Source organism: Pithys albifrons, chromosome 6 (genome assembly GCF_047495875.1).
Source record: "Pithys albifrons albifrons isolate INPA30051 chromosome 6, PitAlb_v1, whole genome shotgun sequence".
In the NCBI taxonomy this organism is placed as follows: domain Eukaryota; kingdom Metazoa; phylum Chordata; class Aves; order Passeriformes; family Thamnophilidae; genus Pithys; species Pithys albifrons.
The window spans coordinates 22,364,280-22,378,453 of NC_092463.1; the positions used below are offsets into that span (position 1 = coordinate 22,364,280).

A 14,174-nucleotide genomic window follows, 5' to 3' on the forward strand; every position below is an offset into this window, starting at 1 on the left:
ATGCCTAAATGAGGATGCTGATTGCTAATCTACATCCTGTCACTCTGACTTTATAAGCAGGTGAGCTCAAGAGGCCACATGTGCAAAAGCAGCCTCATAAAGACACTGTTTTTCACACTCTCATCTGTATTCACAGTGGACAAGGTTTTCACTTTATGGCTGCAATGTTCTTGTTTCTTCTGCAGGTCCATTAGCACTGTGCACACTGCACAGTCAATACCAATTCTAGCCCACACTTTTCTGCCTTTTTTATTTGGACACAAGTCCTTCCGTCTGCTGGATTCATTACTCTTCAATATGGCTATCTGTAATGTCCCTTTATGCTTCGATTGTTTTTTAAAGCAGACAAGTGCCTTTGACTTTAAACACAAAAATTAAAAGATACAGCACAAACAAAGTGAGCCATTTAAAAAATTGCATGATAAATCATTTCTGTTTTTCTTTACTTTAATCCATTTTGTTTTGCATAATTACTTTATCCAAAAAGCTTGCAGGCTATAAAATGGCACAAAAAATAAAACAACAAAAAAAGAAAAAATAACCAACCAAAGAAAACAAAGATACCAAAGATACCAGCCTTTTGTTTCACAAAGCTCTATTCATTCATTTCCTTATCCCCTTTTCCCACATCCCTCAAAATCTTCCAGGACATTTCTTGTTCTTCTGCACTAAAAAAGGAAGTGAAATTTTATCAAACCGGAAGGTGGCAGAAGGAATCCAACAGGCTTAGGGGGAATGGCACATAAGCATTTGAATGAGATACAGAACTGGGATGTTGCCTCAGTAAAAGGGAGGGCAACAGACGAGGACAGGACTGAATCTCCATCCTGTTGAACTTTGGACCATCCCCACCTCCTCCACTAAGGTGGCTAATGGCTGCTCCTTCACACCACAGTGGTGCTTCAGACTGAGACCGGGGAAAGTGAACTGCCAACTATCACCTGTGCCTTACTTTATCCGCATCATCAGATGACCAACTCTGTGCTTAACAAGAAGAAAAGCTGGAATTATTAAAAATACAGCTTTTAGGCAAACACCTTGGCTGCAGTGCTAAATCATCCTTCTGCAACACCTGACAGCGAGAAAAAGGCTGAAATTCAGCACTGGTCAGTCCTACAGGATGACAGAACAATTAAACACAAATGCAGAATAAACGAAATTTTCACAAATTGGACATGAAAGCTGACCAGCAGAAGTGGGGTAACAGTGACTTTTGGGGTTTGCGCCAAAAAGTCAGACTGTAACACAAGACAATTTCGCTGGGGTAAAGGTAACAAAATGGTAAAAACATGGATGTTTCCATGATGGGCTCTTAGGCTTCCACCTCTGGGAACCAGAACCTGTACGCTGAGAGTAGTGTAGGGACTTTACCCTAATTTTTTATTTCAGCAAAAAAACATTCATAACAAAGACCTAAAAAAAAACCCCAACAAACAAACCACAAAACAACAGAACTATAAAATATTTGAGATGGATTGTCTATTCTTGCCTCCTTACCATTATTTAGCAAGCACATGTTTTTTGCCAATCATTTGTTCAGGGGGGTATCTTGTCCTCGTGGCAAATGACAGCTGCAACACAAACTCCATTTTGTTCTGCTCAGCTCAAACTCCCCTGCTCTGCTTCCTGGGCTGGGTGCACTAAGCTGCCTCATAGCTCTTTCTGTTTCCAGCAGTCTCACATACAACAGAGAGGAAATCTGAGCCACCAAAGAAGAGCTCCTCCTTTCACCATTCTACTTTGTAGCTCTACCAAAGACCAGGCAACTCAGGAAGACTGACCCATCTTCTAATCTCTAATGCAAATACTCCTCCAAGAGACGAATAAAGTATATAAAGGAGAGCTACTCTATATATTTCTCATTCTCAGCACAGCCTAGGGCCCCCAGAGCTGTCAATCTAACATGCTTTTCAACTGAGGGCTCAATTGTCACTTTCCATTTAACTCATGTAAGGAAAGGTAGTGAATAAAAAAATCACTTTTTAAAATACCATATTTTTTCTTTCTCAGCAGTTTGAAATGGGACCTGTGGGTATTTGGTGAGTCAGACTTAAAAATCTAATTCCACATGACCCTGAATCCTAAACTCTGGTGCTTTGACACAACTTCCAACAGTAATCTCCTTCAACCTGCCCTGTCCTTCTGCTCCCTTTTAGCAGTATTGCAACATGAAGGATTACAATTCCTCCTTGTTCAGAAATGAAAAATGCTAAGATCACAAGAACACAAGACTAGGGTGGTAGGTATACCTTGCCCAAAGGGTCCAGGCTGATCACAAGAGGACCTTGCCTTAACGGGCAGAACTTCAGAAGTCAACAGCTGCAGGACATAAAAAAATGGAAGCATCAGGAGACCAACAGCACTTATCATGAAACTGCTTTCCTTGTACATCCCACCAATGCTGTGTCCCTTTAGTGGGAGGATTTTTGCGCTAATGCAATGGATATCTCCCAAGTTTTATGTTCTATCTATCCACCTACCCATCCCCCATAATCATGACAAAGCAAGAAGTCACTCTGAAACTCATAATAAGATTTGACAATCAGGATACAGTTTCCCTGTTCTGCACGTTCTCTCTGAATTTTAACCTCATTGTTTTCAAATATCAAGAAAAAAATGAGGATGCTGGTAAGAAATAAAATAAAGATGATGAAAATTATCTTTCCTATATATATTGTCAGACTCTTTAGCAGAAAGCATGAGGGTGGTTTCCCTCTGGAGAGACATATCTTGGAGTCTAGTACCTAGTGCTGGTGGATTCTCTAGGACCACACTGTAGGCTGTTCTGTGCAATAACTGTATATGAGAGAAGGCAGAAAAATCAAGCAGATCGAGGGGAGCTTTTGCATATCCTTTCCATGTCACATAATAGCCTCATCTAATCAATCAAAATGTCCAACAGGCGACTGCCTATCTCCACATGGAGAAAGAGTCAATTAAGGGAGCATCATGAATGCCAAGCCTTTCCTCTCCCCCCGAGATGAATAGAGGAAAAGAAATGAGACAGAAAATGCACTGTGCCAGTGCCTGCCTTTCAGCTTGATGGCCTCAACCAGGCAAAGCAGAGAGATAGAGAAAGCTAATTTCACAGATAACATCTCCATGCTCTATACAGTAATTTTAAATATTGGAAATAATTTTTCATGACAAATGAATCTATTTTGTCCAGGCCTCTTCCATCAAGATATTCCCTTTAATTGTAGGGACAAGTGGCAGCCTCAGCAGAAACACAAACTAGTCTGACTGGAGGATGAAGCCACAGAGAAGCTATGATGAGAAGATAAAAATACATTTTCTTCCCTCACAATGACTTTACTTAGACTTGGATCATCTGAAGTGATAATTCTGCCTTCCTCAGTGTGCTGGTTTTGGCTGGGGGAGAGTTAATTTTCTTCACTGGGACTACGTTTTGGAATTGTGCTGAAAACAGTGTTGATAGTTTAGAGATATTTTTGATATTGCTGAGCAGAGCTTGCACAGACCCAAGGCCTTCTCTGTTTCTCATACTGCCCCATCAATGAGGCGGCTGGGCGTGCACAAGAAGTTGTGAGGGGACACAGCCATGACAGCTGCCCCCAGCTGATCACAGGGATATCCAATGCCACAGGGCATTGATCTGAGTATATACAGCAGGAGGAGGAAGGAGGAAGTCATTTGGAGTGATGACATTTACCTTCCTAAGCAACTGTTATGTGTGATAGAGCCACGTTTTCCTGGACATGCTGAACACCTGCTTGCCCATAGGGAGTGGTGAATGAATTCCTTGTTTTGCATTATTTTTATGTGTGGCTTTTGTTTCCCCAGTTAAACTGCCTTTATCTCAACTCACAAGTTATCCCAGTTTTACTCTTCTGATTCTCCCCTGATCCTGCTGGTGGGGGAGTGAGCAAATGGCTGCATGGTATGTAGGTGCTGGCTGGGGTTAAACCATGACACCATCATATTCAGTCAAGCTGACCTGCTGTGTACAAATTGTCCTTAATTTGAGAGTTTTCTGAACAACATTGTACCTTGACTTATAGAATCATAGAATCGATTGGGTTGGAAAAGACCTCCAAGATCATCGAGTCCAACCCTTGGTCCAACTCTAGTCCATTTACTAGATCATGGCACCCAGTGCCACGTCCAATCTGCATTTAAAAATTTCCAGGGATGGTGAATCCACCACGTCTCTGGGCAGCCCATTAATGCCTGATTACTCTCTGTAAAGAATTTTTTTCTGATATCCCACTTAAATTTCCCCTGGCAGAGCTTAAGCCTGTGGCCCCTTGTCCTATTGCTGAGTGCCTGGGAGAAGAGACCAGCCCCCACCTGGCTATAACTTCCCTTCAGGTAGTTATAGACAGTGATGAGGTCACCTCTGAGCCTCCTCTTCTCTTATAGATAGGGTGTATTTTGTGGCTTATATTAAGGAGAAGCCATTGTTCTGAGCTACCATTTATGAACGAGCAGATAAACAAAAACACCACCACAATATTGTAGAAGAAGCCTATACTAATAAAAATGTAAGATTCTATAAAGCACCAACCAAGTGTTCTTACTAATCTACCCATCATCATCTTTTTTGTTGTTCTAGTGCTCTTTACAGGAGCTGACAGTATACAAAATCTAACATAATTTTGGAAAATCATATTTCTTGAATTGGGAGGACCTTGTGAAAGTTTCACTCAGCAGTAAACAGCCAGAAATACAGAATTATGGAGAAAAACAGCAGAAATTATCTTCTGCACCATCAACTAATATATTCAGATGAGATAAAGAGCACCTGGAGTACTAACATATTCACATGCAGCATGGAAGGCAGGAGTGGCCTTAAATATCAAGAGCTTATGATGATGGAGTCAGGACGAAGAAACAGGAAGAGCACACAGATAAAAAAATCATACCCATAACATTATACAATATAGGAGAGACAACAGTTGGTTTTTATGTGGTTTCAGATTTTCCAGCTGCTCAGCAGATGTTGTTGGAGATTATCACATCAATGAGACTCTTCAAAGTTAAAGTTCAACACCATAAACACCATGAAAAGGTCTTTTCCCAAACAGATATAATCATCCTGACTTCAGAATTAACTGCACACTCTTCTGTACTGAGGATATCTATCACAAAGGCATTATAAGGCAACAAATTCAGTTACTTGTCCTGGAAAGTACACGTATTCAGAGTGGCTTTTGAGTAAATATATACATCTATGGACAAAAAAGTTATGAGTGGTAAGGATCTCAATATAAAGCCACAGAAGTGAGAGACTTTGAAATTGTTCCTTACTAATTTTTCTCTTCCCTTACAAGCCTCACCTTGGTTTTACTGTCTTTTGTGGAGCTAGCACAACATCTCATGAGCATCTTGGGAATTGCTTGGATGTTACAATAGAAGTTATCCCATAGAAGGTAAGTAAAGAATTATAAAATGGAGGATGCCTAAAAGCTTTATACGTTAGAATAATCCAGCACTTATGGAAATGACAGTAGCCTCCTGCTCTGACACCCAGTCAGTAGGGAGAGGTAGAAGGAAGCTAATCACATAACCCTCAAGCCTGTTTTTCTTGAGCAGGACTGTGAAGAGCATCTCCCACAGCCATAGCTGCCTGGGCCAGCCTTAAAGGGAACAGCCAGCTGTGCTACGAATGGATTGATGGCAAGTGAGAAAATAAACTTCTCACATAAACGCCCTTAGCAAAGTTAACATTCTTCAGATCACGTTTAATGGAGATTTTACCATAAAATTAATGAGAAAAATAGAAATGGATGTGAAGGGATTGCATGAAAATTTTTGCTAAAGTCAGATGGAGTATTATTTTCTGCAGCTCCAGACTATTTGGTCAATTGTATGATAGGGACCTATCTGATAGTAGTAAGTCAATGAAGAGATGAGGTCCAGCATAGACCTGATTTCTAACATCTTTCACTTTACATTATGAAACCATACTAATTATTCTGATGTTCTGATTTTCCTGAAGTCTTTGACTATTCAAGATCTAGCAACAATTAAAAGCATTAAAACACTGCAGCAAAGACTTTTCTCCTAATGTGTCCATCACTCCTGGGAACTATCACTCCTATAGGAAAATCTATTCTCAACAGTTATCCAGCATTCAGCTGCAGACTCAGGAGGTCTGCACAGGCCAAAATGCATGAACACATTTGATTTGTTTTAAGCAAACCTTCATCATGAAACATCTTCACTAAAACAGAAAAAGATATCTGTTCTGATACCTCTACTGGAGACAGTAAAACATGCAGCATTTACACTATGCAATAAATGATTCTGTAGCACTTCTTATTACCAGTAATTTTACAGCTCCCTTTATTGCACACATAATGGACAGATGTGTATTGTCATTAAACTGTTCTTAGTAAACACTGCTGCAAAGATACTTGGCAGATAATAAAATGTGTAGCCCTGTTTGCAGTGCTGTTAACAGCAGGTATGTCGCTGCTCACAAACAGTATGCCACAAAACACAGAAAAAGCCTGGTTTGCTCAAGCTGTTAGTTGTCCACCTGTGAGCAAACCCAAACAGGAAGGACCCCTGGTTCCAGCCCTTGGGAGAAAATCTGGAATGGGGTATTTCTGTCTTGCTGCAATGAACATTGGATGTAGCTCAGCAAAGGAAATGGCTGGAACAAGACTTCTTTTTTTTTTACCCTTATCTGGAAAGGTCTCAGGCCACTTTCAATTCTGAGCAATTTACTTCAGAGGTTAAAATCTAAACATCAATTTCTTTTATTTCAGTCTTAAATAGTCAGAAGTCTCACACCAACCTGCCTTTTCCAATATTATCAGTATATATCCCTAAAAAACCCCCCAAAAAAAACCAAAAACCAAACAAACAAAAAACCCCAACCAAACCAAGTCAATTAAATTAAATAGGAGAAAGCATTAAAAAGTGAGCGATCAACATTTGATTTTCACTGGCCTAAAATTATCAAATTTTCAGCTGTCTGTTGCTTTGTGCTCTTTTCTCCTCTGCAATCCCTCTCACAGTGTTTCACTAGCAGGAAAGTTTGCAGAGTTTTTAGGATCCACCAAACAGACCTCATGCATCTTTTTGAGCACACAGCATTTTCACTTCAGCTACAGAAAATACTGATTTAAATACAACACCAAGTGCCTCCCCTGCTTGTTTAATGCCAGGGCTTTGGGGTCCTTTTCAGAAAAGTCCACAGGTTGTGAGGAGGTACTTTGTAATCATGGCAAAGTAGTACCTCATCCTCCCTGAGCCAGATCCCAGCTCCTACCTCTAACAGCTGAAGTGCAACTAACAGGCAGCACCAGAACTAATATTGCAACTGACGTCAAATACTAATTGGAAGGCAAAGGGTAAAGAAGACATTAAGTACTTCAAAAACCACCAAAGATGCCTCACAGTAGCTGCACTAATAGATACTTCCTACCCTTCTGTATGTCTGCAACAGCCCTCCGGTCCCTCTTGCTGTCAAGACTTGCAACTCATCACAATTCCTATTGCGTTCAGTTTGGGAAGGCAGCTCACATAAAACAGAAGGAAGCATGATTCCCATTGCATTGCAGGAATCCTTTTGTCAATCATCTCAAAGCTTGCCCTACATCTGATGATCAGAAAGCATTTGGGAATCATTCCCAGGGGATTTCAGGTATTTTAGGTCCTTTATTTCAAAGTAACTAGCAAAACAGCAGGCCTGTTGAAACGAGGTTCTTCAGAACAAAGACACTGTGCTGCAGACTCTGTTCTCTGGTACTCTATTCTTTCTCAAACCCTAGCATGCAAGAATGATTAATTGCTACCAACAGTACAGGCACCAAGTTTTTTTTCCCTAATGCCCAGCACACTACAACCCAAGACTAGCAAACTCAGTACAAAGTCTCAGTATATATTTGCAATTATAACTTCCACTTCACTGTGTCTGCCCTTCATTTAAGAGACATCCAAAAACTGCCATTCAGTTTAGGAGTCTTTCTGGCATGACTAAATCTTTCCCTTCACCATATATAATAGGAGTGCAAATGAGCTCAGGGAGCAGAGGAAGGTGAGATCTTTACCATTGCAAGGCAGTCAAAGCATCGCTTGCAGGAGGAATTGTGTCCTGTCTGTTAGCTTTTTTTATTTATTTGCTTTGTGCCCCCACCCCAAACAAAACATTCTCTATTTTGTCAGTCCAGTAGCCTCAGAGTTTTGCACTGTCAATTCCTCTGCAGCACAAGGAATTAACTTCCAGAGTGCAGCCATACTGAATTATCAGACCAGAATCTCCACATGAACAATGAAAGGAGACAGGCAAATCAACAAAAGGAGGCCAACAGGTGATTTTATTGCTTTAGACTTCTCATGAGAAGCAACTACCTTTTTCACTGACTGCATGGGGAACAGAGATATTTGGTACAAGTCCTCATTGACAGGCTTCTACTTTTTTATCTTAAGTGTACTTATCCAAGGCATCTAAAGAAGCAGGCTGCGATAATTGAATTCATCCTACTTGCAAAGCCAACAGTGTTATTTCCTGGTGGACAGCCACGCCACCACTTCATTCCAGAATCTATTCTGGAATCTCTCATTTCAGAAACTCATCCAAATGCTGCTATGTTTACAGCAGCTCCTTAATTTTACCAGTGGCTTAGAAAGAATCTTCTCAGATATTATTTCCAACATTGTCACACTGAGACTGGTAGTACAGAACCATTATGGAAAAATAGCAGAGAATAGAAAGCAAGGATTCAAGAAAATAAATAACTAATAGAGTGTTACCTGGTCAGCACAGGCTGTGGTGGAAGGTGTGAAATGGAAATTTGCTGCTGTCTTTTCTTAGCCTCACAGCCGGCCATTGAGCATGTCTGGTCCATGAACCCCACTGCACTTTCATATCCTCTCAGCACAATCTGGTCTTTTCTATGTCTCACCCCATCTCTTCTATGAAATTTCAATTACCACAAGGAGAAACTACATTACTATTAGAAATGATGACACTTTAAGACTGGTAACACCTTTGTCTGTTTACATCACTGCCGATACCAAAAGAATGATTAGATATTAGAATTGTAAGAATGAACTTGAGGCCTTGGCAGCAGTTCCCTGTTCTGTGCCCTATCAAATTCCAGTCACAGCCAGGTTGCTCTATCTGCATTGCCTGAGCACACCACTGCAACCAAAGTCCATGTTGCAGCCAGTGTAACAGGCTTAATAACCAGAGGTGTTACTTCACTGACAAGACAAGCTTCCACAATGTTTAGATAGAGTGACTTACTGAAGAGTGTGTATTTGTATTATTTCACATGAATAAAAGGAACCCAAACCTCTTTTCTAACTGACACAATCAATTTCCTTTTTGAGCCCCTTTTAAATGTATAACAGTCCTTCACATGGCAAAGTACAAAACGTATGAGAAATACAGCATTATAAATGTAGAAATCCTATACCAGGAAAGCAGGAGATAGACTTTACCATCAATAACAAATGAATCATCTGCTTCTCTTCCTAAAGTTGTAATATGTCCTCTCTATTTTTAGTACTTTCAGTAAATGTTAACTATATGCTTTGCTTTGTGATAAAGAGTGATTAACCTGATAGTCACCAAGCATAAAAAATTCTTCATTCTGGGCTCCCCTACCCCTTAAACCCTTTAGTCTACATTGTGGGCTGCAGGAGTTACACTCCTCTTTTAACAGGACATAAGTTTAAGAACCAAATAAAGGGAGAGTGACAGATAACAGATGGCAGACTGGAAAAGTGGGTCAGTAGCTGTCACATATTAGAAGATCTAGCCTGTTCCTTCTTCATTCCTCCCCTTAAACACCAGCCTGGCTGCCCCACAGTCCTGTGGCAGCTCATTAGTCACTATGCAGCAGTGCCACTGTGGCATGGCAGCATCTCTCACTTTTATTCCCTTCTCCTTCTCCATCTCAACTTTTCTCCTTCCAACAGTATTTGGATCACAGGCCAGCTGAAGTCAGGACTTGCAATAATCCTTGGGTGTCAGACCAGGAGAATGAAAAGCATCACTGGTAGTCAGCAATGCTTTTGTTTGTGGAGGTAAAATCACTGGGCACTAATGCAGTTGTCTGACTTCAAGCTGTTGTATCAGAGCAGTATAAGGCTGTTATCAAACACCACGATAAATGCTCTGGAGTCAAAGCCACTTCAATTTCCACAACTTTTTCATGTATTCAGTCTCAAGCATTTATTTCCCTGTGAGCTGTTTCTTCCATTGCCAAGGAACATAAGGTATTACAGCCACATTTTGCCTGACACTGGGACTAAAAAAGTAATGGGTCTGTACTTTCTAATTACAGAAAAAGTGAGTTACTCAGGATTAGGACCTTTGCATACATCTTTTAGGTTGTCCTGAACTACATTACCACAGTTTTAAATACATTCTGATTCTAAAACATATTTATTATGATCTCAAGTTTCCACACTAGCCATTCATTCATAAATGTATCTTTCTAATTCAGACTGATGCTCATTACAGCGCAGCCAAGTTACAGATCTCAGGCCAGAGATTCATTTCTCCCAAACTGAAATATTTAAATGCCTCTAACCTACTGATTTCTTTTCACTGACAATACAAGAAATTAACACCATAGATATCTAAAGGTATATGAGATGAATCCTATTCTTTATGTCAGTTTGGATTCTCATCTGGGAGCCAGGTCCAGGAGACGGACATGAAATGGAGTCCAGAAAGTCCTGAATCACAGAGCTGGTTGCTCCAATACTAAATAAAGACCACGGGCAAGTAAAAATGCAATTTTGTGGTATGCATTTATGGTAGCACTTCTTTTTTCATGTCTATATAAAACCTAATCACACAACTGGCCAAAATAATTCCCAAAGCTGTGTTTAAGAAAACCTTTCTTTGATGTTTTCCAGAATTTTCTATTCCCATGTAGTCTATAAGAGGACTGCTGAGCTGGCACTGGCATAGTCAATGCCCATGAATCTTACACTTTCACCCACATTCCCCCAGCATGGATTGCAGTGTTGATGCATCAGCTGTCTGAAGGCCCACTGGCAACTTAGGGAAGCATGCCATGAATCGCTGGCTGTGAGCAGCTTTATGAACAATCATAGGTCTCATGCTGTAAAACCTAAAAATCCCAGCCAGTCTACAGAATGATTTTGGTCATTAACAAAACTTTCCGCAAAGCAGAAAATCCTCTGGAGAGTGAACGAATTACAAATCTCAATTCTGCCTTGTATTTTTATGCACTGTACCTAACTTTCACATTCTTTCTCCTAAGCGGCATGCTACTATGACCAATATTAAAAAATGCGTAAGGGAGACCCTGTGTGTGAAAGGAGATGCTCAAATATTTACAGCAAAAGCTCAAAAACATCTGAATTTCCAATTCTAAGATGTGCTATAATCATGGTGCCAAGTGAGGTGATAAAGAGAAGGGGCTGAAAGCCTTAAGACTGATAATGGTTAGTTAATTCTTGGGTGTGCTGTGAATGCAGCTGAGCCTGAACGCAGTGCTAATCAACAAATATTAACAGAAAGATGGGTTTTAATATAAGAAAATACCCCTTATTATTTTCTTTTCTAAGTGACCTTAGCTCCACCTTTTTCTTTAAAACCACTCACCTACCTCATTCCAATGGTGACGCCAGAACAATAAGGATAACGACAATTAATGGAACCATCTCTATATTTTGAGAAATATATAGTTCAGATATTTTACATGAGTAAATTCCTTTCCACGTGTTCTTTAACACATAGAATGTTTTGCCTGCCTACCAGCACTACTTGGACCTCATATCTCCAATTATATGCCTTTAAATCACCATTCAGGTTGAGTACAAATAAGATGCAGAGAATTTTCCATCAACCTCCTACAGATTTACCTTATCAGAGGTGAACTCAGGGAAATGCTGTTGTCAACATTATATCATTAGCTGGCTTTGCCCCTAAACAGTCATCAAGAAAATCCTACCACACACACAAAAAAGAGAAAGGCTAGACTTAACTGGAATTCATCATTTTTTCCATGCAAGAAAAATCTCCACAACTTAAGTTCACACTTGGTACTATTTCCAGTAATTTGTTTGAGACTTCTCACATGCATCTGCATTTTCAGCCTCAGGACCACGAGCCATACTTAGCCAAACAAACTCTGGAACCTGAAGACAAGGTCTTCAGAAGGCTTAAGGAGTGAAGAATCAATATAAGCTCATGAAATGAAGGTGGAAAAACTGGACAGAAATGCTCAGAGAAGAAAGTTTTCTCTATGTGGGGAATATAGCATTGGGAAGACCAGTAAGGGCAGGGGAAAGTCTCATGGTAACACTGGGTTTTGTTCTCGTTCTCATGCACACCTTCAGTTTTGTGTAACTGAGGTCAGACAACTTACCTCGCTCACATGTTCTACCCCAATAGCCGGTGCCAGTGCAGTCACAGATGAAGCGGTTCCAGCCATCCTTGCACACTGCATTATTCTTACAGGGGTAGCTGTCGCACTGCTTAGTGCTGAGGCGGGAGCAGGAGGACTTGACTCCTGCGGCATTCTGCGCCTCTGCCAGCTGCCGGATGTTCTTGCTTCGTCCATCAATGAACAAATCTCGGATACAGCCGACATAGCCATAGTTCAGCATTGCTGTCCAGAGCTCTGTGGGAAGGATGAGTCCTGCTCGGTTCTCAGGCAGCCCACCAAGGTACATGTCACCTTCCAGGTCTAGGATCTCACTCTCTCCACTAGCGGTGAATGGGGTGCGTCTGCTGTTCACTGATATAGTACCTAAATGAGGAGAACAAGGACATTTTCAATTAGAGTTTCAGTTTAGCTCACTTTTTTCCAATAATTGAGTGAGGTTTAAGGTTCAGCAGGGGAGAGTGAAGATTCCTCCCTACTCAGATGTAATTCAAACAGGTACAGAGACTCTCACACATCTCTCTTTCCTCTTGAACTACAGGTCCTAAGTACTTCCATGCAGTGACTGATCATCATGTGTCTGTATCCTCAATTGCATTATAAAGTCAGAAACATAACAATGCAAAGTGCAATTAATATATAAAAACTGAGCATTATTCAATGGTATTCATCCAGCAAAGCAAAGACTTACTGAGAATATACATGAGTTTGATGGTATAAGGACTGGAGGCACAAGAAAATAAGAAAAGCATACTAATTCACATTACACAGCTCTTTCAGAAAACATTCCATTAGTACCTCCAAACTGAACCTGGATGAAGGAACTAAAAGGACCTGCGCTGGTTTAAAGGTAAACCAGCAGGAGAAATGAACCCAGCTCACAAGAGATTATAAGTCAGAGTTACAATTTAATAAAAATATTACAATAAATACAATGACACATAGAGAAATTGGTTTTAACCCTCAAAACCCAGTAGTATAACCCAGCACCCCGGGGCACGAACAGAATGGTGTTTGTTAGCCCCTGTGCTGAGCCCCACATGGCTCCCCTGAGTTCAAAATAAAAGAAAGGGAAAAACCTGTTGGTACAGATGACAGTCACAGTCTGGTCGAGAGTGGTGGTCACAGTCTTGTCAAGGTTCTGGTCCTCCTCTGGATCCGAAGAGTGGACACAGAGGTCTTCAAACCCCAAGATTATATACCCCCTGTTAGAGGTGGGAACGCCCACTCCCTCCCCCCAGGCGAGGAGTTTCACAATGAGTAATCTGACTCTGTGAGTCATGGGGTATTTTGGAATTGTTGCTGGCCCATTAGCAGACATGCTCCCTCAGGTGGGGTGTGAAGGTGCTAATGACTCCCTGGAGGGGAGTTATCACAGCTCCTATCTCACAGGTTTCTTCAACACTCAGAGTACATCCTGAGGGGTTGGGTGTGCCCTGGGCAGCTGCTGCAAATGGTCCATTGTTAATAGTTCATGGGAAATGAATAGAGGGTGTAGAATACATAGCTTTGGTCACACCCACACAAGGATAAACTGGTCCCACCTGCTGAACTAGGACAGGACCTCATCAGGTTTGTAGGTGACATCAGCTGGGGGAGAATGGTTGATGTATTGAAGGAAGCAGTGGGCTACTATTCAGAAAAACTTTTACAAGGTGGATCAAAGGACTAATAGCAATATTTAACATAAAACAAAAACAAGAAATACAAAGTCCTACACCTGGGTCAAAACAGCCTCATACACAATTACATGCTGCAGACCAGCTGGCTATGGAGCAACTCTGCAGAAAAGAACTTGGAGATATGGCAGGCAACAACTGGAACATA

At 40.9% G+C, this 14,174-nt stretch overlaps 1 protein-coding gene across 1 annotated transcript in view; it reads right to left on the reverse strand.

Annotated features, from left to right (window-relative positions):
- The window catches only part of NRXN3 (neurexin 3), a 1,004,771-nt gene that overhangs the window by 683,702 nt on the left and 306,895 nt on the right, over positions 1 to 14,174 (reverse strand). Inside the window, exon 9 of the mRNA XM_071557744.1 lies at positions 12,330 to 12,713. Coding sequence (XP_071413845.1) covers positions 12,330 to 12,713 — 384 coding nt within the window. The remainder of the gene's footprint in view (positions 1 to 12,329; positions 12,714 to 14,174) is intronic.